The sequence below is a fragment of the Mytilus galloprovincialis genome, chromosome 1 (genome assembly GCF_965363235.1).
Source record: "Mytilus galloprovincialis chromosome 1, xbMytGall1.hap1.1, whole genome shotgun sequence".
NCBI classification, from domain to species: Eukaryota; Metazoa; Mollusca; class Bivalvia; order Mytilida; family Mytilidae; genus Mytilus; species Mytilus galloprovincialis.
The window spans coordinates 28,994,842-29,022,026 of NC_134838.1; the positions used below are offsets into that span (position 1 = coordinate 28,994,842).

Sequence of the window (27,185 nt, forward strand, 5' to 3'; positions counted from 1 at the left end):
TAGGGGCCTTTTAAAGCTGACTATGCGGTATGGGCTTTGCCGTATGTTGACCTATAGTTGTTAATGTTTGTGTCATTTGATCTCTTGTGTATTATTGGCAATAATACTACATTTTATTTTGATAAGCATATCTAATGTATCTGTTATCGATGTTGCCGTCAAACTATGTTGTCAGCTAGCCTGATATATTTAAAGTGCTGATTTTTTTGTGATGCGTCAACATTTTGAATAAAAGAAATCATGCTTGCACTTTAAATTAATGCGGACAAAATTTTGTACTTATTGTCTACCAGTATTGCTGTCGTTTTTATTATACAATCCATCCTGACATAAAAATAAATTGTAATCTGTCATCATGATTATGCGTCCATATGAATTTAAAGTGCAAATATGACCAGTTTAGGTTGGTGCAGTTAAATGATTCTGTTATGTAAACTAGTCTGAGGTATCAAAACTACTGAATTTGTTTGACAAGCCAAAAGTTTGAATAAAACGTGAACATCTTGGCACACTTAATTGATGAAGACAACATTTTGTAGTCATTGTGTTACAATATTATAGTCACCTTTATCAAACGACCAATCCTGACATAATAAGAATTAAAATTACTGATTTATGATACATTCATGTACATTTTCAAAATAAAGTGCAAATATTTTTCGTTATACAAGCCAGCCCGAGGTCTCAAGACTATTTTGACTATTGTTATGATATCAAAAAGAAGATGCGGTATGATAACCAATCAGACAACTCTCCACAAGATATCATATGACTCAATATCTTTAATTGTTTTTACATAGGCGGTAATGGTAACGGTTTTTCCTGTAGCCCAGTCCATATCGTAAACTTGGATATGTATGATAGCTCGTTTCGAAGCTGTGACATTTTCACATATGTGGTTAAATTTTCGGGGTACGAAGTGAGATTACTTTTACCGTAAATTAGCAAACCCCGAACATCCTTTTGTGATGCGGCTCCTTGTGGTAAAATATCCCCTTTTTAACACAATAAGTTCTTTGAAAATGTAATACTTTGGACACATTCAATAGCTCCATAGTTTTTACACATTTATTCTATGTTCCTCTACTTTCCTAATCACCACAAATAATTAAGTTCAGTCATTTGTTAAAAATAGAAACTTTCCAATATCACTACACAGAGATTTTTTCTTTACACATGACTTTTGAGTTCCTCATTTCGAGGCGCATTAGGGATGTTGTCCCATATTGCAATCCATAGTTCTGATTTTTCCAAATATTTTGATGTGATCTTCATCGGTATGACATTCTGAATAAATCTGTGTATTTTTGTCCATTTCTGAAAAAAAAATAAAGCTGTTTTAGCACTATAAGGCAATGACACTTTTATCGCTATATTTATTTACTTTGAATACATTTAGTGTATGCATAATTAATTTCTTCCAGTATACCTTCATTAGTCAAAAGAAGGACAAAACATCTGAATGTAACCTTAAATTACAACACACAGACCCTGTTAAAGCATTCAATAAAATTTTCTGGTGCCTAAAAGTGCATTTTGACAGAGAAATTATGCAAAAATGAAGATTTCATTAAAAAAACACCAAAATACTTAATTATTCTAGCCAGTGGAAACCTTGTATTTTATACTGTAGAAACCACTATAAACTACTGTAAAAGTCATTTGAATCATATAATTAGAGTGCAATGAAGTGCAAATTTTCAAAACTTGTTCTTTGACATAATTCTATTTGAGAAAAAATGTTTTTTACATGTATTTCAGTGAAAAAATTTTATCAGTGAGATATCGGCATGAGGTTTTAAAGGAAACATTGTGGCATCACACGTAATATGGCGTCATTAACTAACGACATATCAAAATAATGCTAATTATAGTTTGCAGTGTTACATGAAGAACAGTTGCCGCAAGGTTTAACTTGAAATATGGAGTCGAAAAGATCAGTAACCAAGCATTTTCATTTAATGCCAAGACCATAACAACAGTTTTCATATCAGTATATTTTTAACATACCGAATGTAATTTGAATTGCATAAATACCATAAATAAACAATTTAGAGCTTGCCAAATAAAACAAAATGCTTACCAGTTATTCAGGACTTTTTAAAACCTCTAGTTTGCCATCTCAGGTTAAAAAGTAATGATATGTCTGGGACTGAAATAAGACAAAAAAATTACTCAGGCTGTGTTATCATTTGGTTTAGATACATAAGTATTATTGAGAGAGCAAAAATCAAATTCTTGAAAGTTTTATCGCAAAGAAAGAAAAATGCTTCTCCCTTGTGGCTTATCAACCTTCATTTAAATCTTTTATATTAGCAGCAACGAGTGCTAGCTAACTAGCTTAATAGTTGAAAAGGTGCAGCAATATTGTTTTCAAAAGTTTTGTTGATCCTCCCCCTTTTTCACTGAGAAAAGACAATATCTTGTGATTTGCTAGTGTGCATTACAAATAACAATTCATGATTTCCTTATTACATGTACATGTTTGACTGTTTATTAACTGCATATGATATCTACTGACCATGGGTCGAATTATTGGATAAAAGCACATGTGATGATGTATTTCACTTTACTCGTATGAAGTGTGTTATCTCCCTTGATTATCAGTTATTCCTGTAAACCGGAGTGATAATTACATAACAAAGACTGTATTGTGTCATGTTTACTTACAGCTAAAACTATTATGTTAGTTCATGTCTTTTTCAATCAAAAACAAATTCCTTTCAGATCTCTCGGGGGTGTAAACAAAGTTAGAATTGTGCCTAAAAAAAGTGTTCAGCCCGTGCCAGTAATGCATTTTAAAAGCGAAAATTTGCTGGTATTTATCTATAATGGTTCTCTAAAATCATCTGGGATATCTAGGTATAAATAAAACAATACTAACCATCATTTTCACACTTTTTCCGGGTGTACAAGGTGAAATCATCCATAGATCACTCTGAAAACTTCTGATTAATCTTTTTGTAAATTGGCTCAATATCTTTAATTGTTTTTACATAGGCGGTAATGGTAACGGTTTTTCCTGTAGCTCAGTCCATATCGTAAACTTGGATATGTATGATAGCTCGTTTCGAAGCTGTGACATTTTCACATATGTGGTTAAATTTTCGGGGTACGAAGTGAGATTACCTTTTCCGTAAATTAGCAAACCCCGAACATCCTTTTGTGATGCGGCTCCTTGTGGTAAAATATCCCCCTTTTAACACAGTAAGTTCTTTGAAAATTTAATACTTTGAACACATTCAATAGCTCCATAGTTTTTACAAATTTATTCTATGTTCCTCTACTTTCCTAATCACCACAAATAATTAAGTTCAGTCATTTGTTAAAAATAGAAACATGTCAAATATCACTACACAGAGATTTTTTCTTTACACGTGACTTTTGAGTTCCTCACTAACGGCCACTTAGAGAGCCGTGGTGTAGTGGTTAGTGCATCGGACTACAAACACAAAGGTTCCTGGTTCAATTCCCGTCTGGGATGAAAATTTCAGGAACTGCATTTTCGGCTCTCCCTTGACACCATTTGCGAGTATGATCTCGAAGAAACGATGATAGTCCGTCGGAAGGGGACGATAAATGGCTGATCCGTGTTTAGAGAGAGCCATATCTCTTGCACGTTAAAGACACCCTTGTAGATTTCGAAAAAGAGCAGGATAATGCCGCTACAAGGCAGCACTCGCACCCGCAAAGTGGAAAGGGATTAATATAAGTTGCAAAACTTGTTTCCCAATCCACTATAAATAAATATGTTTAAACGAAACTAACTAAAGGCCTTGTTCGTGTACAAAAAAATGAAGGAAAAACAAATATGTAACACAAAAATAAACAACAACTATTGAATTAAAGGCTCCTGACTAGGAAGAGTAAATATTTCGAATAAAAAGAGTACACGAAATTGATGCAGATACTATTTGGTAGTCATTGTGTTCCAAAACCTGTCTCATCTGTATTATACAATCAATCTTGACACAAAACAACTTTTTGATTTATTATTCTGATTTGTGGACCATGTTAACTTTCACAATAAAGTAGAAGCATGGGCAGTGTTAGTCGATGAAAGCACGTGATTTTCTTATACGAGCTTTCCTGAAGTATCGAAACTTCTGAATTTGTGTTTCTGAGCCAATTTTTGAAATAAAAATAGGATATTTTCAAAATATGGTCAGTTGAAATTGATGCTTTAAATAATTGTGATATACGAGTAAGCCAATGTATCAAAACAAATAAAAGTTTGTTACGAGCCACTATTTAGTATTAAAAGATGGCATGTTGACAATCTAAATTGATGCAGACAGAAACTTGTAGTCATGTGGTCCAATATTGCAGACTTTTGTATCATGCGATCAATCCTGACATAACAAAATACTGATTTACCATGCGATTATTATGCTATCGATCTGTAAGTCTAATGTATTCAGCAGTTGTAATTAAACCTTTTTGTTATTTTCGTCTACATTTTTGTGCATTTACTTAGATATAATATTTGAATAACCTAAATCAAATATGCTATAACAGGAGTTTTTATATATTAAAGTGTAAAAGTCATAGAGAGTCATTATTGTGTCTTAAATTTTTTGACAATCACATGTTGACAAATGACATGTAAAACTGATTTTGTAAAATATTATGATTTAGAGTTATTGTTAACAGCTTAACGTATATCCTTCGAGAAAGTTATAGAATAAAAAAACAAACATAATATATACGTGTTTAGTAGAGATCCGTTCAAGCGGCACTCCAATGATCATTTTATCTTATATGATATACACCGTACAACTTCACGTAATAGTTAAGGGAAACAATGAAGTGGTGTTGTAAAAATAACAATCAATGTGTATCTTAATGTTTTAGTTTCCTACAAACCTTAAATCAGGGTCTGTGTTTTCATCACGAGGACGTTGAAAAGACACTCTGTCATCTGTACTGAGGAACTCCGACTCCATATGCTGCTGTAATATGTGTCGTTTAGAATTATCTTTTGAATTAGAAATGTTTCTTGTGATATTCAAATGATGTATTCCTGCTTTTCCTCTTTCTAATTCGACAAGAAATGAAACACCACAACTCTTTACATTTCTATTATGTCCAACTAAATTATTCATATGTTTAGTATTGACTCCTTTCGAAACGAATTCGCCTACAGTATTTTTATTGTGTGAAACATCATTCACATTTGTTGCTAAGATGTATTGTGTTTCATTCGAAAAGTTTTCAACGGTCTCTTCCACATTTTCAGAATCTGTATCCTCCGAAATATTTTCTTCCTCACTGCTCGTTATAGTCTCTTCTTCGGAACTGTCTGCCCATTCGGAATCAGATTCTATCCAAGGTGTGATGCCTATTATATTTTTTCTATAAATGCTTTCAGCATTTTCAACAAACGTGTTGATGATATAATCTGAATGCATATATCTGAGATGTTTTCCTAATTGACTATAATGCGCAAATGTTAACGGACATATACTACAGGGAACGCGTGGTTGTTTTGCATGGATATAAAGATGACCTCTTAAACTGTACTTATTCTCAAAAGGAATACGACAAAATGAACACCAATGTTGTCGTTCCATGTTGCAATATGAATTGTTCCGTTTCTTGTAAGACCTTAAAAAAAATGTCATTGTAATGTACTCTCAATTTTCTTAATAATATATGTAAATACATTAAGTAACTTAAAAGATATAATATGCATTTAAAAACTTTCAACCAACCGTGTCGACAGTGTAGTTGAAAAATAGACGGCGCTTGTGTGGTCGTGTTTGACATTTGACCAAAATTAATATCATAACTCAAAGGTTGTATTCCGTTCTACTCTAACTTTAAACACCAGGATGATTGCATTTGAAACACTTTTTTTTTATAAATTTATGCACATTTTACAGTTCTAGAGATATCCTGATTACTTTTGCTAAAACAGCGCATAATAAGCGAAAAAAGGAATTGGTAAAATAATTAATTGATTGATTTGGGTTGATAAATATCTAGTTGCAAACATTTCATGCATGTTAAGGACAAGAACAAATCCACAATGCATACACTATAATTAACCTGTTATAAAGACTGTCCGAGACGAAGATGGACGTGGCTGAGTACCTGCACATCCCGCAAAGCCAAACGGACACCCTTCTTTGACTAAGGCACCACGAGCAATCGGATAAAAATCTAAATGACTATATTTCTATTCATCTGTCACACATAAGGTGATTTGGGAAATGCATGGGCTGGACTAGTACTTACTGTGAAAATACCCTTATCAAGGACATGATGAAAATGTAAATTTTGTCCAACAGTACTTTGCAAAAAAGGTTGTGTTCAAAAAGTGAGAAAAAAACAGCTCACCCTAAATAAATTATACGTACTATCAACCTGTGTAAATGAATACTCTATAGCAAAAAAATCACTGGAACAAATACAGGGAATCATATCCCAATAATATTACTATTCATTCCATGCTACACACAGTTTATATTTCCCACATTATCATGACCTTCAAACGAACTTACACAATACCTTTTTTTATGGAACTAGGACTAGATATCTGATTATATATTGTACATGGATGCTACCTCATTGACTTATGAATATTGTATGGTTATTTGTACAACGAAAGTAATTAAAAATTACGGATCTCGATATGTTTTCACAAAAAACACGAAGGTATATTTTGCACATTATCAACTGGATTAATATGATGATATGATGATTAAATAATATTTCATCGAGATATATGTTGTCAGCATGCAATTTAAATGAACAAGCAGATATGATCTTTGCATTTTGCAATCTTACTTAAACGTTGTTTACTAAAACCCTATGACTTATATGTCTTTATTGATAACGGTTAAGGTTATCCTTATTAGGTATGACCCAGCGAACATGTTTGTTCATACCATTATTTTACTATATGTAACGTTATATAAAGTCAACATAAGTATACTCTGTTCAAAAGTCATAAATCGATTGAGAGAACACAAATCCGGATAACAAACTTAAACCGAGGGACACACATCAACTATCTAAGAGGAAAACAACAAAACAACAGACACACTGACGTGCAACAAAAACAAATGCAAACATACATATAAACGAATTATAATAGATAACAACTGCCATATTCCTAGGTACAGGATATTTACAGGATGTTTTGTCTACAAAAGACTCATCTATGACCCTCAATACTGTTAAAAGAAAGCCAACAAATGTACAAAGTTGAAGAGCACTGAGGACCACAAATTCCTAACATTTTGCAAAATAAAAAATAAGTAATCGATACCTGATGTATAAAAGCTTACGTATTTCAAACATTCAAAGTTGTGCTAACTATTAATGTATAATTATGATAATTTATGTCAACACATAATTGCTGAATACTTGGCTCGTGATACCCTAGGGCAATAAAAACTCTACCAGCAGTGGAATCGACCAATTGGTTGTAAATAAACTCATCATAGATACCAGGATTGATATCTCGTATTTGCACCAGACGAGCCTTTCGTCTACAAAAGACTTATCAGCGAAACTCGAATACAAAAATGTTAAAAGAGTCAAATAAAGTACGAAGTTGAAGAGCACTGATGACCAAACCTCCTAGAGGTTTTGTAAAATACAGCTAAGATACTCTATTTCTGAGGTGAAAAAGCCTTAGTATTTCATATTTCAAAGTTGTTTACACTTTTAGTTTATAAGTATGACCATATCAATGATAACTCATGTCAACATAGAAGTGCTGGGCTGTCTTATGTGGAACTTATTACGTAATGTTAAAACCATATAAAGAATAGACTCATCATCATTACGAAATAACAAAACCACATTAGGTAATGAAACAACTACATTATATGGAACGCCACAGCTGTCTTATGTGGAACTCTGATATGTATAGATTATCGGGTTTTCTACACATTGATATCGTAAAATATTAGCCGCGAGCCACAATATGAACCTTTTTGGCGAGTGAGCGTAGCGAACGTACTAAAAAGTTTCACATCGTGTCGAGCGACTGATATTTTACGATATTTATACGAAGAAAACCCGATTATCTTTTTATCGTTCTATTACTGGTCGTTTCTTTCTCCCTAAGACAGTTTAACGCTTGAAAAAAGCAAGCTTGATAACGTCTCCTCTCACATTGTGACGTCGCTGATAACTTCTCTTCTCACATTGTGACGTCACTGATAATGCCTGGTCTCGTTTTGAAGTCTTGATACGAGAATTACGGAGCAACAGAGCAGGTTAATATAGGCAGAGGGAAGGACGATAAAACGTTATCTTGTCCTACTATAACTGAATTATATTTTGTCTTTACTTAATATGGTTTTGACATTACGTAATGATAGAGTTCGGGTTACTGTTAAGGAAAACTATGAGTCAGTCTTCGATTTCGAATTCAAGCCATCATTATAAAATTAAAGTTCTAGTAAGCATTGCGTTTCGAGTTGAACTTTAGTTTGAGTCACATCTAAAGGTAGAGTTCTAGTTATAACTTTGAATCTGAGTCACTTTTTGAGGTAGAGTCTGAGTAAGATTCGAATTTAAGTCTCATTTAGATTAATTAAGATTTCGAGTTGAAATTCGACCTATCTTATATGAGTTCGTATTTAAATTTTCTATCGTGGACCAAGAGCTTTTGCTAGGGCTTCCGAAAAGAGGGCTCCGAGGAATGCGTACAAACTGAGATAAACAATGTTACAGTATACAAAACGCAACATAGAAGTTGAAATAAAGTTAGATGTGGTGTGATTGCCAATTGCCACCAGAGTTTAAATGCAGTGGATGTACGAAATCATGTATAGGCAACCGTACAGCCTTCAACACATCGTATAGTCAATCTACAAAAAAAATATGACACACATAATTCAACGACAACAGTTGAACTTCATGATCCTGACTTGGGGCAAGTTTATAAAGAAAGTGCACGTGGCGGAGTTTAACATGTATGTGAGCGCTAAATATTAACTAACATCGGACTGTTGTAGTAGTGTAACAGCACAACATGAGAACAAAATGTAAAATAGACAAAAGTGATACTCCCCGCAGTTCACTCTTAAGCAACTGTATTATAACAAAGTCAACGTATGACTTCCTTGGGATATTATTGTGTCTGGGAGACACAATTGCTGCCCCTGCAGATGCAAAGTGTAATTTAAAAATAACTATAACATTCAACTGCTTATACCCCAAAAAATTAGTTCAATTACCTCCCAAAAGAGCAAAAATTAATAAAACTAAAAACCCTGACCACATGCACACCTTCAATATATGTTCAAACAGACAGTAAAGAGAAATCTTCCTAAGATTCAAACTGTAGGATAAGTTATGCGGAATAACTATATACCCATAATGGGACGGACGGGCGGATGGGAGTGAAACATTATCCTCCCCCCCACACTTTCAGTTGCAGGGGCATAAAAAACAGTTTCAATTGGCCGACTCAATAGATCGCTATTACAGGGTAATATAAATACATCGGGGTGATCTCAGGTGCTTCAAAAATTTAAGAGATTCTGCTCGATGTTAGGCACCCGTCGTGTTATTCGTGAAAGTAAAAACCCAGCGATTTGCTTTTATTTGGTAGTTCACATTCGAGGAAAAGATGACGGTATTATGGTTACGACAACTGGAACATATCCGTCGTCACATGTGAAACAGATATTCAAAAAAAATAATATCTCAATTAGTGACAGGTAGATCAGAGAATTCAATTGATAATCAAAGTACGGAATTACTGAAATTGGATGACCGCAAGTTTTTGTGGATGGTCCGAAAAACACTTGTTTCAGAAAAAAAAATCACATCTCTATACCTGAAAGTGAGGTTAATGTACAGATATAATCAGTATACTTTGGTTTATTGTTATATATTATATTAATACTTGGATATTACTGGTACATGTACAAATTATTTTCATGCATTTGTATATCATTTTATTCTACTATATTGATAATAGTGCAGTGTAAGTATTTGTTGGACGCGTCACTCTTCTGTAATAATTTGATTTTTCTAATAGAATGGATTTGAGTAGCCTTCGTATTTTCCCGCAAAAAATGTTTAACCATCCATGCAGAGTTATCGTTCCTTGAGATTGCAAACGTTCTTGAGATATACTCCCGCATGCGTGTGCATATATATTAATGATGTTTCAGTTATATTTATATACATTTAATAACACATTTTAATATTATCAATTTATCTTCTTTAAAAAGTATTTGATGAGTATTCATTGAAGAAATGAATTTATAACAATCGACAAGGAATATTCGTTTGCACTTGATGATGTCTAAGTATCATCATGTTTATAGATCGGTTAAAAACCCAAAACGAATATTACGTAATGGAAATCTAGGCGATAGCAATACACCGGAATGCCCTCACGGTCATCCGCTGTAAAACGATTGACATTCGTTTATGTTTAAATGATCATTCACGTAAAAAAAATGGGAGACTTCTTATTTTATAGTATTGATGGTTTGTCGGTTAGTCCAAGCAATCAACACCCCCATCCCCAACCCCTTCCCCCATTTCCCTGTAACTTGAGTGTGGGTTGATTTAAAGTATCTCATTTGTTAACAGTAAAGTACAAGTCTTTTGATTTGTGTCGAGCCTCCGATATCACTGTAGCGCCAGTGAGACATAACAAACCTATATTCCGTCGTCGAATAGTGGCGTTGGCGTCTCCATCGTTTAGATCGTTAGGTTTCTAGGTTTTTTTTTACATTTTTCATTTCGGGACCTTTTATAGCTTACTATGGGGCATGGGTTTTGCTCATTAAACTATTTTGACATGACAAATTTTTGGAAACCACAATGAAGTGTTTTACAACTTGTATAGGAGTTATTCCTCAATATCAAGAAAAAACATCTACAGAAAAAAAAACATTTTTTTTTTAATTTTGCTTTTACCGATAAATGTATCTATAAATGAACAGCCGGTCAACATTACGTTTTACACCGACAGTAGCAATATCAGGCGAAACACAGGGTTCCGCAGAATATTTTACAAAATTATATAATACTGCTTCTATTAAAGAACTTAGAGGAAAACGACAGAACTAAGTGATTTGGGAATATCCAAATTATGTCCGAAGTACTGTAAACTTTTAGTACTATTTTCTTATTATTCTCTACCATTCCCCTTTTTCATACCAAAAAACTCTGAACAACCATTTAAACTTTAATTTAAACTTTTACTCAATGGATAGCGATACCCGTCCAAAGCACATAAAACAAACGACATATTTAAATCTGTTTAAAAATAGAACATATTTTTTCCGAAATTATCACGTGATTTTACCTCACCAAGTAATGGGATAACCACATCAAGGAATGACAAGAGCACATCAAATATTGAAACAAACACATCATGCAGTGTAAAATCGTAAAATTTGGAAACATCATTACGTAATGTTAAAACCATATAAAGAATAGGCAAATCATCATTACGAAATAACAAAACCACATCGTGTAATGAAACAACTACATAACGTTAAGTTACATTCACATCAAGTAATGTTAAAACCACATTTACTTATGACACAACCACATTACATAATGGTGAAACCACATCGAGTAATGACAAAACCATATTGAGTAATGACAAAACTATATCAAGTCAATACGAAACCATATCGTGTTATATCATAACATTATTACGTAATGTCAAATTAAGTTAAAAGGGGGCTGATTATCATTGATACAACTATGTCAGCTAAGTTTTTATAACACATTATAACTACAACTTGATGTATCTCCTAACTGGAATACAATTTAAAGAAGTTCATAAAATTAGATATAAAGTTCTTAAATAAAATAAAACTCATGTTTAAAACAAAATTACTAAATTAACAATTGAAATGCAAAACTAAGAGAAATATAAAGCAATTGTAGGCGGTCTTTCCCCCTTTAAAATTAATTGAATTTGGGGTTTGTTTGTTTGTTTATTTGTTTGTTTGTTTGTTTGTTTCTGTATGGGGTCTATATTATTGTTACCGGAGAAGTTTCATGTTTAGTTTGGAAAGTTTTTCTTTTATTTTAAGTACAGCGCGCGCGCCACATCACGTGACACGGGTTTATAATAACGAAAAGTTAGTCTTTTTATTTCTTTTTAGGTGGGGACTTTGAACAGACAACATGTATAGAGACGGAATAATCACAATGTAATTTCTTTTGTCATTGTAGGAAATTGACATTTGGATCACAGTTCACGGGCAGTGCATGTTTTGGATTTAATTGATCCGGTGTAACTTTAAAACACATTTATTGATTATTTTCTGATATTGTACATTTTTCAGCACCTGTTTGTAACACAGATTAGTATTTCAATGTCGGAGCGGACATTTTATTGTAGGTTTTTACTGAGATTTACGGACCTTGCAAGCGATTTTTACGGCATTGCCATTTCTTTTCTCTAGGAAAAGCTTTGAGAGATATCTGCACCAAGTTTTTTTATAAACTTTAAGTACATGTATGCCCTGCTGACTGCAAATTTTGAGGTCGATTGTACTTGTAGTTTTAGAGTACATGTTGATTTTTTTTTCAGAAGTGACGCAAGAACAATATTAAATTTCAATATTTCATGAAACATGATTGATTGATCATGATCATGATTGATTGATTACTTGATTTATTGATTGATTGATTGATTGATTGATTGATTGATTGATTAGTTGGTTGGTTGGTTGGTTGGTTGGTTGGTTGGTTAAACACACTGGATAGGGTCAATTGAAACAGCGAAAAGGAAACAAAGAAGATCTTGGACCGTATATTAAACACATGAGACGGATACATGATTGATTGATTGATTACTTGATTTATTGATTGATTGATTGATTGATTGATTGATTGATTGATTAGTTGGTTGGTTGGTTGGTTGGTTGGTTGGTTAAACACACTGGATAGGGTCAATTGAAACAGCGAAAAGGAAACAAAGAAGATCTTGGACCGTATATTAAACACATGAGACGGATTCATGATTGATTGATCATCATTAATTGATTGATTGATTGATTGATTGATTGATTAGTTGGTTGGTTGGTTGGTTGGTTGGTTGGTTGGTTGGTTGGTTGGTTGGTTGGTTGGTTGGTTGGTTAAACACGTTGGATAGGGTCAGTTGAAACAGCGAAAAAGAAACAAAGAAGATCTTGGACCGTATAATAAACACATGAGACGGATTCATGATTGATTGATCATGATCATGATTGATTGATTAGTTGGTTGGTTGGTTGGTTGGTTGGTTGGTTGGTTGGTTGGTTAAACACGTTGGATAGGGTCAGTTGAAACAGCGAAAAAGAAACAAAGAAGATCTTGAACCCTATGATAAACACACGAGACGGAAACGTGATTGATTGATTGATCATGATCATTATTGGTTGATTGATCATGATCATTATTGATTGATTGATTGATTGATTGATTGATTGATTGGTTGGTTGGTTGGTTGGTTTGTTGGTTGGTTGGTTGGTTAAACACGTTGGATAGGGTCAATTGAAACAGCGAAAAGGAAACAAAGAAGATCTTGGACCGTATATTAAACACATGAGACGGATACATGATTGATTGATCATCATTGATTGATTGATTGATTGATTTATTGATTGATTAGTTGGTTGGTTGGTTGGTTGGTTGGTTGGTTGGTTAAACACGTTGGATAGGGTCAGTTGAAACAGCGAAAAAGAAACAAAGAAGATCTTGGACCGTATAATAAACACATGAGACGGATTCATGATTGATTGATCATGATCATGATTGATTGATTGATTGATTGATTGATTGATTGATTGATTAGTTGGTTGGTTGGTTGGTTGGTTGGTTGGTTAAACACGTTGGATAGGGTCAGTTGAAACAGCGAAAAAGAAACAAAGAAGATCTTGAACCCTATGATAAACACACGAGACGGAAACGTGATTGATTGATTGATCATGATCATTATTGGTTGATTGATCATGATCATGATTGATTAATTGATTGATTGATTGATTGATTGATTGATTGGTTGGTTGGTTGGTTGGTTGGTTGGTTGGTTGGCAGGCAAACACACATAAAACTCTTCAAGTAGTGCCCCAAATCACATATGTACATGACCTTGACCTTTGACCTTGTGACCTTTGTCAAGGTCATTTCTTCACAATGTCATTGCAAAAGACCCTATGGGTCAAGGTCATTTTGTTTAAGAGTTTTGTCTAATAATGGCTTTATATTAACCATCAATGGGGATTATGTCCCTTACACAATGGTAAAACCAATATAGTCATAATGTAACAAAGTTGCCCCTTGAAGTCCTTAACATTTTTCACTGCTTAAATTTTCTGTATCTATAACCATTTAAGAATTATAGGGAAATCAAAGACATATGACAATCTCAAATATGACCTTGACCTTTGACCTTGACCTAATTTTCATTTTTTTGGACCAAGGACCTCAAATCAAAAGATCCTAGGTCTCTAGCACTTATGGTTTACAAGATAGAAATGCATATCACTTATAACAAATGCATAAGGGGAAATAACTCTCATATGGAGCGTTCATATCGCTTCGGTCAAAATAGGACAAATCATGCGAAGGATATAACGAGTAATTTTGTAAAATAAATTTGTCATAATATTTTACGGTTGCGAAGGAGTTGCGCTAACAAGGAAAACAGTGTTTGGGAAGATAACTCCTACAAAGAAAAGTATTCGTTTACGCAGGGGTAAATTTCAAAAGCGCATAAACTGTTCGATATCATATACCAAATATCTAAGCGACATATTGCGAAACAAATGTTTATCGCAAGAACAAAATTAGGCGGAAGAAAAAAAAAAATAAAAATAATCAGAACAAATACAATAGGCTTTCCACAATAAAGTAGAAAGACCTAATAAAGAAGGGCAACAAATGAACAAAAGACAAACACGGCAACAGATAAAACCCAAAACAACAAACACAAGACAGATAGCACTGAAAACTAAAAATTAGTGAGAAACATGGATCCCGAAAAAATGGGGCTACGTAAGAAGGTGAACAGAACTTGCTTCTTGCTAGACACTCGCCGTGAAAAGAATTTGATGTAGACTAGCTTTTGCTTTTGAAATTTCCTACATGAGGCGTTTGCATTTATGTATTTACAGCCCTGTAAAAAAAATAGAGGTAAATGTTTCTGAGACAATATACCTTAAGTTAAATCAGGGACTTTCATACTAACGGGACTAGTCTCTGTTGATTTAAACTGATTGTTAAGCCGCCTGTTAAAACTACCACCCAACAATAAAGTTAGTTTCGTATCTCTGATATACGATGCTAGTAGCTATTTGCGTATTTCACAGTATATTGTTAATATATAAATATAATTAGTTGTTAATACAAAATCTTTTTAATAGTCATTTACGATGACAAAAAATATAAGATTTTGAAAGAATGATGAATTATTAAACTTAGACGTATCGTTTTAGTATAGAAAGTCCCTGGTTAAATGAAACCAATTTTTTGACATTTCAAGTAAATTTATATTCATACATTGTATTATATAAAGATTTGGCCAATTTTTCAAGAAAACAAATATGAAAAAAAGACGAATTTTGAGAGAAACCTGGTGCCATCTCATACTTAAGAATAGTGTGGCGTAATCAATTACATCTAAGATTTGATGGTCAGTTCTTATTCAGTTTAATGATTTTTCATCTTCTTTAATGTGACGCTTTATACGATACATTAGTTGCACAGTTGAACTGCAATAGCATTTACAAGTTTATCCAAATAATTTAAGACCATTAATCAATGCCTTACATAAATTAAGAACATGTTTATAGCTCAATCGTGTGAGAAACTTTATGCATTGGTCAGATATATTAGAGTAGTAGCTTGAAGTAACATGTTGTTTTATAGAGCTGATATTTAGTAACGTTTTGTATTGGAAGTTATAATTGTGAACCTTCAAATATTTTATAGATATACATGTACTTTTATAAGATTAAACATGTGAACATTAAAGAGACTTAGTTCAATTCTAACAGTTACTTTATTGTGGCATATATACAATAGATATTTCCCTATATTGACGGGCAAGATGGAGTTATCGTTCCCGGATTCATATTCCCGAAATAATGACTTGTAGTACAAAACACAAACACACACACAAGAAAGCCCCGTTATATCTGGTGGAGGATTCGGATTGAATGTCATACAATTTAAGAAATAGATAAGTAACTGAAATGCCTGGAGACGAGCATAAATCCGCGGAAGCTAGTGGTGGAAAATCGGAGACAAAGGAACCCCAATTGGATGAACTTCTTATTACCCTCAATAAAATGACTCATGTGATGGAAATAAATACAAAACGTGGCAACAGTGCGTCAAACATCGCTATGGATACTTTTTCAGGACACCCTTCCGAAGATGCAAAACAATGACTGGAAAAATTTGAGGCCTGGATTGTTTTTAATGGCTGGTTACAAAAGATTAAAAGACAAGTTTTTAGCTGAAAAGTGACAACCTAAGCCCTCCGTATATATCAAAGTTGACATTATTCTGGAAAATCCTTTTGAGACAATCTTTATATATTTAGAGTCTTAGAATTCCTCGAATGTTATGGACATTGAAAGAATAGGGGGTCTCACCGTCATTTAAGCGGTCTCATGTAGGTTTTGCTATGTATTTTGAATATCCAACTGGCACCTTGGGACCTCCATAAACATAGAAGACATGAAGTATACCAAAATTCCTTTTAGTCGTACTTGTATCATTCTATCTATGAACTAAATGTCTGTTTAATATTAAACGGATTGAGAGATCAGAGGGCTCTTATTATTGCCCTGTGCCCTTTGTCCTGAAGTGTTGACACTTTTTAGCTGAAAAGTGACAATCTAAGCCCTCCGTATATATAAAAGATGACTTTATTCTGGGAAATCCTTTCGAAACAATCTTTATATATACAGAGTCTATGAATTCCTCGAATGTTATGAACATTGAAAGAATAGGGGGTCTCATCGTCATTTAAGCGGTCTCAGGTAGGTTTCCGATATATATTTTGAATATCCAACTGGCACTTTGGGCCCTCCGTTAACAAAGAAGACAAAGGGTCCACATGAACCTTAATACTTTATTTGTTATTATGATTTTCAACTAAATTTGAATATCGAACTGACTGCTAGCAGCCGGTTGGATATTGAATATCGAATATCGAATAACGAACCAGCTGCTAACTTCACATCCATCAAATATTGGTTGTTTCACTATTTTTTGTGAAAATTTACTTTTGGTAATATATATATAAGGAATGTAATATACTTTTACAGACGGTAAGATTGAACAAAATGTTACATACATTTAAAAATCGTCCAATTCACTCAATTTATATGTTCACATGATAATAAAGTTTGATGTCAAATATAAGCTGATACATCACTCTTTCATCTGATATCAATTGTTTGATGATATCTTCATTCTGGAATTTTATATAAGCGTTCCAGTGTTTGAAAATAAAAAAGAAAAAAATTCCGAAAGTCCCACTTTAACGCGAATTTACAACAAAACAACTGCTCTACGACAGGGCTTAAATGAAAGTATAATATTTACTCTGTCTTCATGTTGATTTTCAGCCGTGAGGTATATCGGTCCATTAAACTTTTAGGTTAAACGACTTTTCCCGATTTGTTACTCCATTAACTTGGAGAAAAGTTACATTAACTGAGCTGAACTTCACTTGGATATAACAAATGGTTTCCGTAAATGAATATTTGGCATTTTAAGAAATACATTTTTTTCTCTTATAAAATGGGGGGGGGGGGGGGGGAAACATTACCGTTGGTTTCAGTAAATATCAGTATTTTTTTGTAACGTCAATTAAACCACGCACTTACCATAAAGACATTAATTATATAGATTTTTAAAAAAATATTGTACTTTATTGGCGCTGTTTTATCTCCAACACATTAATGAATTTGAAAACAAATTTCAAATGAATTAAATGAGCGACATACAAACAGTTCTTAGTTATCTTTCAGTGAATGTAATTTTAATTTGATGTTTTAAAGTTAGTATAAAGTTAGTTAGTTAAATGAAGCTTCAATTAGATAATGTTTAACTGCTATTTTGAAGGTTTTGTAAATAAAAGGATTAACACTTTTCCTTGGCTGCCAACTGCATTATTGTTTGAAGTGAACAATATTTAAGAAATGATTGATGCCAGCTATACTTTATTGTAGTTTTAACATGGGTAGGCATTATATTCGTGATTATTTTTGCCAGAGCGATAGCGAGGGCAAAAATAACACGAATATAATGCCTACCCATGTTAAAACTACAATAAAGTATAGCTGGCATCAATTATTTCGATTCTGATTAGGACAATTACGGTAATTTCTATGTTCGCTGTGTATAGGTGCACAGTATTTGTGTAGGCTCTTCCATCAACCTTCCTGTCGATTTTTATCCAACTAGTTCAAACCAGTTTAATTTCGCAAAGTTGTATTTCTAAAATTCAAAATTGAAACAGAAATTAACAAATTAAATTACTAAAACACAATTTGTGTCACAATATAACAGAAAAGTTATATTACAACAGTCTTTTCCTTTGAGGTCAATTTCTGACACGCATATTTTCAAGTCAGTTGTCAATGGCGGTGGACGCACAAGGATAATCGGGTAGGTCTTTATTTACTAAATTAATCGTAAATATTCCGCCGGTTAATATTGTAGCATTGGTAAATATGTTCATATCTGATAGAGGATTCCTTGATAAAGTTTTGCTGACATTCGAGACTTGGCAGGAGGGGCCCTTTGACAGATCCATTTATACTTACGGTGGCTACACCTTGTAAAGTTGTTCAAAGGGCACGCCTTTGTGCATCTGCCGATTTCAAATGCTGTATTACACGATGATTAAAATTTATACTGGGTAACAATCTTGTTGCATTTGTAAAATGGATTGGAAACCTTGGTGGTATATTGGTAATTACGCCTATTTTTATTTTTAGGAGAATGGGGTTCGATTCCCTGCTAGGGTCAATCTATTTTATCAGAAATATAAACAATTTTGTCATTTCAATACAAAAGTAATAATAACCTATACTTTATTTTATATTTTATCGTCGGAACATATGTTTCAATGAAATTATTATATACAATGACATGCCTTTTTAACAGGAGAGATGAAACGTATTTTTCAGAGGGAGGGGTTTTGAAGTTAGAACACCCAACATGAACGTTGCGGTATCTAGGTCAAATATGTCAATTACGAATTGTAACACATTGTTGTCATTGTAGAAGTGTAAGTAACAAAATGTGTATCATTTTAGTGTTTGAAAGTGCTTTAATTTAAGGAAATACATTAAATGCATACCAATTTGACGAAATTTATTTTTCTGCCGTAGTCAATATACGCATGTGCAAACTAATTTTATTGGATAATAAAGTATGGTTTCTTTACAAAACTAAAGAAGCACGTCATATTAGAATTAATTCTAACATTCAGTCCTCTACAGATTTTTAAATTGATCATAATTAATGTACCGTATCAAATATGGTTGAATGAGATTCAAAACAAAATTTAAAAGCTTTCTCTGAACTAACTTTATCACAACAAGGTTCAATTACATTTTCTAGAGGGGGCTAGTAAGCATTATTTCATTCCACCCTGTTTTTAATCCGGGTAACTGTTTTTCGCTAGAGAATATTGGTTGTGAATAGTGTGAAAGCGTTGATTTTGATATCATTGTTTTCTTTATATAAGACCCGTTTTCTTGTTTACATAAATTATTAGATTAAAGGTAAAATAGTTTTCAAGGAACTAGTTTGATTAATAGATATTGACATCGGCGCGGGACGTTTGCACTTTTTCATAGGACATTAGCGCTTTTTTTTTAACACTTGCGCTTCAAATCATAGGACATTTTCGCTTTTAACAAAAGGACATTAGCGCTTTTAACATCAGACATTTCGCTTTTGCAATATTTGGTTTTTATGACTATCCTCCTCTTTAATCCGGGTATGGACCGGCATGTGTGACCTGGCAAAGTTAAATTAATATTGTTTCTTTATGGTTAAAAGTTTGAAAAAAAATCATTTAAAAGAACATTTCATAGAGCATTCATGTCATAGCACATTGATATCTGTTTAAAAGTCTTCATACACTGAGCGACAAGTAAAAATTCGAAAGACATTAAAACCAATTCAGTCACCACAGGTCAGTTTTCGCTTGACATCTGAAGCCCAAGGAGTGAACAAATTTAGCTCTTGTTATCTGTTCTGACTGATATTTCGCCCACATTTCAAATATATCTTCAAGTTTCTTTTCTAAAATCTTGACAAGGGTGCCTGTTCATCAATATAACGAATCTAATGTAATTCACAGACTGTTGTTCAATGATACTATTCAAAAAGAAAAGAAAAAAATAGCAGGATTAGTCGAGTAGGACTGTCCATTATAGTGGGCAGGGAAGGGTTCTGGACCATTTGTCGTACTAATGACAAATATTAGTTAAATTATTTACGTAATAATTTCTTCTCATTAAAATTACAGGTAGACAACTATAGGTGCAAAAGCGCAAATGTCCGGTCAATTTAGTACAGGTGAATCAAAATTTAAAGCGCAAATGTCCATAATATTTGAAGCACAAATGTACTATCGTTTTACAGGTAAAACATCGCAAACGTCATGTGCCCTCAATAAAGAAGATTTTATATCGAACTGTACCAAAACACAAATGCACAGAAAAACTTCGGCAATCCAGTAAATATGAGTATAACAATTAGTGACATTTTAAAAGCATACGATTTGATTAGAAAAAAATATCAAAATTTGTAAATTTGTAAATAAAGTATTTTATTGTGTTATCATGTGTTAAAAGTGAGTATACTAAATAAAACACTCCATCAAGTGTAATAATTATTTGTTCAAAATCACTAGTGTAATCATTCCTGAGCTTGTGCAATATAAAGTTCTACTCGGGACAATATTCCCCAATATTCATGCAATAACCCTATATTTTTACTCAAAGCGTTTGAAGGACGTCATGTTAGAATTGCCATTTAAGTGATTCTGTACTTGTAGTCTGATCAAGGTACACGGCGATCTGGACCTGGCTACAAGTGCAGAACAAATATCCCTCCCCTTATTATCATAAATCTCAGATTTTTTAATGTATATCACAGGATCCTGTCCTCAAGCACATCGGGGATTTTACCACGGGCTGGCCCTTTATAACAAATATTTTACCCTGAGCGATAGCGAGGGGTAAAATATCGGCATAAAGGGACAACCCATGGTAAAATCACGATATATTCAAGCCCCCATGAATTATTCCGATTCTAGTAGGACAAATACGGCACTTGTTTCGGATCGAAGCGCTCTAGATAGGTGAATGCATTATTTGCCGTTCCCATAAATAAACGCACAATTAGATTGACGTAAGAGATCGGAGCAAATGAATAAGTGATATGCTTAAACTATTTACAATAACATATTTAGATAGGTTTGGATGAATCTAAATAATAATTGTACTTAAACATTGTCAACAAAATTGTACTTAAACATTGTCAACAAACAAACAAAGTGTGGGCCGGACACCCTACCCTACTACATTACAGAAAAATTAATGGAAAAAGGTTCTATATCAAATCATTCTCCACAATAGGCGCGAAGGAACGCTGGGTAGCTGTGGTCTACTTGTGAAAAAAACTCAGTGTAATCTACGGCTTAGTTTATTGTATTTTAAGAAGGTTTAAAGATAAAGTCGGACAGTCTTCTACCCATAAAGTCCTCCTTACAGAAAAGTTAATAAAAGATGTTCTACGGCAGTATTTGTGTCTACACTAGGTGCAAATGGAATCTTTGTAGCTGAGGTATACTGGAGAAGAAATCCAGGGTGTTCTTCGGCTTAGTTTTTTTTTTAAGTGCAAAGTTTGGGCCGGACACCCTACCCAACTACCTTACAAAAAAATTAATGGAAAAATGTTCTATGTCAAATCATTGTCCACAATAGGCGCAAAGGAACTCTGGGTAGCTGTGATCTACTTTTGAAAAAAAAGGCAGTGTGTTATACGGCTTAGTTTCTTGTTTTTTGAAGTAGGTTCAAAGATTGAGTCGGACAGTCTTCTTACCTTACAGTCTTAATACAAAAAAGTTAATAAAAAGTGTTCTACGGCAGTATTTGTGTCTGCACTAGTTGCAAATGGAAGCCTGGTAGGTGAGGTATACTGGAGAAGAAATCCAGGATGTTCTTTGGCTTTTTTTTTTTAAAGAAAGTGCAATGTTGGGGCCGGACACCCTACCCCTTTACCTTATAAAAAAAAAAAATGATCTATGGCAAATCATTGTCCACAAACAGGCGCAAAAAGAAGCCGGGTAGCTGTGATCTACTTGAGAAAAAACACAGTGTGTCCTACGGCCTAGTTTCCCGTTTTTTAAGTAGGTTCAAAGATTAAGTCGAACAGTCTTCTTACATTACAGTCTTCCTTACAGAAAAGTTAATAAAAAATGTTCTACGGCAGTATTTGTGTCTGCACTAGGTGCAAATGGAAGTTTTGTAGCTGAGGTATACTGGAGAAGAAATCCAGGGTGTTCTTCGGCTTAGTTTTTTTTTAAGTGCAAAGTTTGGGCCGGACACCCTACACAACTACCTTACAAAAAAATTAATGGAAAAATGTTCTATGTCAAAACATTGTCCACAATAGGCGCAAAGGAACGCTGGCTAGCTGTGGTCTACTTTTGAAAAAAACACAGTGTGTTCTACGGCTTATTTTCTTGTTTTTGAAGTAGGTTCAAAGATTGAGTCGGACAGTCTTCTTACCTTACACTCTTAATACAGAAAAGTTAATAAAAAATGTTCTACGCCAGTATTTGTGTCTGCACTAGTTGCAAATGGAAGCCTGGTAGGTGAGGTATACTGGAGAAGAAATCCAGGATGTTCTTCGTCTTAGTTTTTTTTTTAAAAGAAAGTGCAAAGTTGGGGCCGGACACCCTACCCCACTACATTACAGAAAAATTAATGGAAACATGTTCTATATCAAATCATTCTCCACAATAGGCGCAAAGGAACGCTGGGTAGCTGTGGTCTACTTGTGAAAAAACTCAGTGTAATCTACAGCTTAGTTTATTGTATTTTAAGAAGGTTTAAAGATAAAGTCGGGCAGTCTTCTACCCATAAAGTCCTCCTTACAGAAAAGTTAATAAAAAATGTTCTACGGCAGTATTTGTGTCTGCACTAGGTGCAAATGGAAGCTTGGTAGCTGAGGTATACTGCAGAAGAAATCCAGGATATTCTTCGGCTTAGTTTTTCTTAACGAAAGTGCAAAGTTGGGGCCGAACACCCTACCCCACTACCTTACAGAAAAATTAACACGGGTATAAAAATTTACCATATTAAAATAATCTCCAAAAAATGACAAAAGTGTGTCAGAAATCATATCTGATATTCTTCCTCAGTCATAATGACCTTCCATCATAACGTACGAACTGAAAAAAGAAATAACACGACGGGTGCCGTACTCGGTGAAGGAAATGCTTACTCTTCCTGAGCACCTGATTTAACTCCCGGTTTTTAGTGGAGTTCGTGTTGTTTCTTATTTATTAGTTGTAACTGTTGATGTAAATGTCTTTTGGTTTTATGAGTCTTTGTTTACTCCTTGGTTTTTTTATTGTTATTGTCTTCCAGTCGTAACGTGGAAAACGTAAAAATGTCCAAAATCAGTTGACGTAAAATTAGATTTTTTTCTTTTTGATAATTTCTTATGTGCAATGCAAATAGCTCTCGACAAGAGCACACATTAACAGTACGGCTACAACACCGGGAACAGCTTCACGACTACCGGCATTAAGAAGGGACATTTACTTTCACATAAATAACACACACATTTTAGATATGACACCTGTGGGTCAACATAAAGGATTTGTTACTGAAAAAATTGATGTGAAATGATTAAATTGTGTGTGACAAATTTTCATTGTAATAGTTTCTAAGAATGGAATTGCACATAATGTTTAGTAATACAGCACCAAACTTGCTATATAGACTCCTACTTTACTTAATTTTATTCTATGATCTATTACTATTTAAGAAAACACTTGAAGCTTTAATCCACACACTATGTCAATGAATTTAAGCTCAAATTGAACAGGTAGTAACATATGCAATATACATTGACAACTGCATCGTGACTTGTGCTAAACAAACCAACATGCCTTTATTGCATATAACAGCTCACTGGTTCCAGAAAAATTGGGTAGTACAAAATAGGTACTTCTGATCTAAGTAACAAGGCTGATATATCCTCTTATCATCCAATTAATTTTTTTATCATTCAAAGCAAACTTTTAAAAATGGTTCAACAGCTATCCCAAGTTCTTAAGCTTTTATTTGATATAAAAATTACTCAAATACTTTTTGACAACGTAACATCAATGGGAAGGAACTATATGGTTCAACATTGTTCGCCCTTGTGAAATTGAGATTTTAGCATTTAATAAATGTTGCATGGTTTTATCATCTTGGGGATAGTCAATCTATGTACTCAGGCTGCTACGTCATGGTATCAATCTTGTGTTTAACGGAGCGCAAACGCACTGTTTTATATATTTTATATGATTTTTTAGATAATAGTCCACATAAAGACAGTAAATGTACTCATTATTCATGGCATCTTTAATCACAATTTATCTGCAGAAGTGTAATAAAACGTCATGTACATTAGTTATAGTTTTTTGCTCTCTTTATACATCATACTCCATATATACATACGACAAATATTGTGTACACACATAACAAATCAATATACAGTAAAACCTGTATAAACCGACCGGCCACGGGACTATAAAAAACGGCCGATTTGGACAGTGAGTCGGTTTATTCAGGTTTCCGTTGTGACCGGAAGTAAATGACTTGTGACGTCCGATATATTGCATGTAAAAGGTCTGTCAGATTATATATTACAAAACAATGTATAGAGCGATAAATTAAAATACAAAACGCAATAACGTACTAACTTCGTTGGATCGTTTTTTTTTAAATCTTCATGTTGATTGGTTGCAAAATATTTAGAAACTGGTTGTTTCTAGAATTAAAAAAAAAAAGAATTTAACCACGTTTTAACATGTCCTCGTATGTCAAATAGACCTATGTAGCATAAGTCACCGACTTGTCAATTTCACTTTCACTTTGTTATTCATTTGCATCATAATACTCCTCTTGTTTTGTTTGTAACACGAGAGTTTCGTTTTACTTCCATGATCGTTGATTTCAAACTTTGGTATGGCCGGTTTGAAAGCCAGAATATCATCAAAGGAAATGTCATCACTATTTGTCGTACAGTGCACACTGCACATTTATTGTCGTCATCCGGTTGTTTTTCGTTATCAGGGTCATTCGTTTAGATGTTCATAACAGGGAATCCAGAATTTCGAAAACACGATGTAAATTTCTAACTCAATGATTTGAAAACAAATATTCAAGTTACAACGTAAGTTCAAACTGAGATATATTCGGCGTGTCTATTACAAGTACTTTAATTAAGTATGGCTCCACCTAAGAATCATGCAGAGGGTGATACAGTGATAGTTAGATACTTTTTAATATTAGAAAATGATTTTTTTTATATTAGAAAATCATTTACTAATATGTGACCCGTCATGACATTTGCATGCTTATGGAGGTAGAACGTAATTGTTAGAAAAATTATAAACATGATAAATATCGAGATTCAATGAAATACGTATTTGTGAAGAAGAGATAAACACTTTCCTTGACTTCAATTTGCGGACGCCGAACTATACACCATCTATAAGTTTTGAAGAAGTTTTACTTTATTGTTTGAAGTGAAAAATATTTGAATCTACATTTTAAATTGATACAAAAAAATTAAATTTCTGCCCTATAGATTTCCTTTCATAAATGAAGTCTGAATATATCCATAATTAATGCACCGTATCAAATGCATTTAAGATAACACCTACTTATAAACTGTTACGCGTCGCATACTATGTATAAAGACATGCATACTAAATCTAAATTGAAAAAAGGAATTCGTAATGCTTACTTTGACAGATGTTATTCTAACTTCATTTCAACAAGTTTAAATTACATGTTCTAAAATAGAGCTTGCATTGTAGTAAATTTAAGTCTTTAAAATTTTATTCAAATACGCTATTGAACATCATTAAAAGCCAATAAATACAATAATTTTGTGTTTTATAAATAAGGGCATTCAATTAATAAAAGTCGTTATAGAACAGTCCCATTTTCATACCGGTATTCGAAATGACTCGTTTCATTGCTATAACAACACATATATCATAATAACATGACAGAGAGTTTTGTTTCGGAATATTCTAGATAAATATACAAAAATCAAATTTTAGACAATGTACCCTCCTAAGCCTGGAAATGGCTAGTCACATATAGTTAACGGCGTTTTTCTCACAATGACGTTCTACCTCCATAAGCCTTGATATGTCGTGGCTAGTCACATATTAGAAAATCATTTTTTATATTAAAAAATCATTTTTTAATATTAAAAAATCATTTTCTAATATTAAAAATTGATTTTCTAATATTAAAAAATGATTTTCTAATATTAAAAAAGAAAAACACTATTTATTAATAATAAAAAATGATTTTCTAATATTAGGAAATGCTTTTTTAATCTTAGGAAATGATTTTCTAATATTAAAAAAACCTTTTCTAATATTAAAAAGTATCTTATTTTTTAATATTAGAAAATGTATTTTTAATATAAGAAAAGTTTTTCTAATATTAGAAACTGATATTTTAATATTAGAAAATGATTTTTTAACATTAAAAAATAGCTCTTTTTGTCCACTTTGGCTTGCCATATTGTATGATCATGTTTAAAATAATTGTAGGAATAAAAATCATAGGAATCAAATGTCATATTTATAAACGCCTTAATACTCAACAAGCATGTTGCGTCAAAAGTTGAAACTGTTAAATTTTGTTTTACGTAAGTAGAGAGTCAGCAGTTATGAATAGATTTGATAAAAAGTAAATCTATTTTTCTATATTTATCTGATCCAAGTTTTCAAAAATAAATTTGACTCTTTAAAGTGTTGTTGTAATATGTCATGGATGTATTAGTATTTTAAGGTCTGCTAATTTTAAGTTTGCATTTATTGACAACCCTGTGTACATGTGTACCAGGATACAGTGATTTTTACCATTTCATGAGACTTTATCCAAAGTTACAAGCACATTGATTCACCT

The 27,185-nt window shown here is 33.1% G+C and overlaps 1 protein-coding gene and 1 long non-coding RNA gene across 5 annotated transcripts in view; both read right to left on the reverse strand.

The window, feature by feature from the left end:
- Positions 1 to 27,185, reverse strand: part of LOC143071140 (uncharacterized) — a 433,270-nt gene that overhangs the window by 57,166 nt on the left and 348,919 nt on the right. Inside the window, exon 2 of one of the 4 annotated variants that reach the window (XM_076245300.1) lies at positions 4,867 to 5,607. The exons of the other annotated variants lie outside the window; for them this stretch is intronic. Within the exon in view, the coding sequence (XP_076101415.1) occupies positions 4,867 to 5,573 (707 nt within the window). The 5' untranslated portion in view covers positions 5,574 to 5,607. The remainder of the gene's footprint in view (positions 1 to 4,866; positions 5,608 to 27,185) is intronic. 4 annotated transcript variants of the gene reach the window in all.
- Positions 430 to 3,390, reverse strand: LOC143073611 (uncharacterized). The gene is made up of 3 exons (XR_012977558.1): positions 2,885 to 3,390; positions 2,084 to 2,152; positions 430 to 1,317 (listed from the first exon to the last, which is right to left on the reverse strand). It is a non-coding gene; the product is annotated as an uncharacterized LOC143073611 (long non-coding RNA).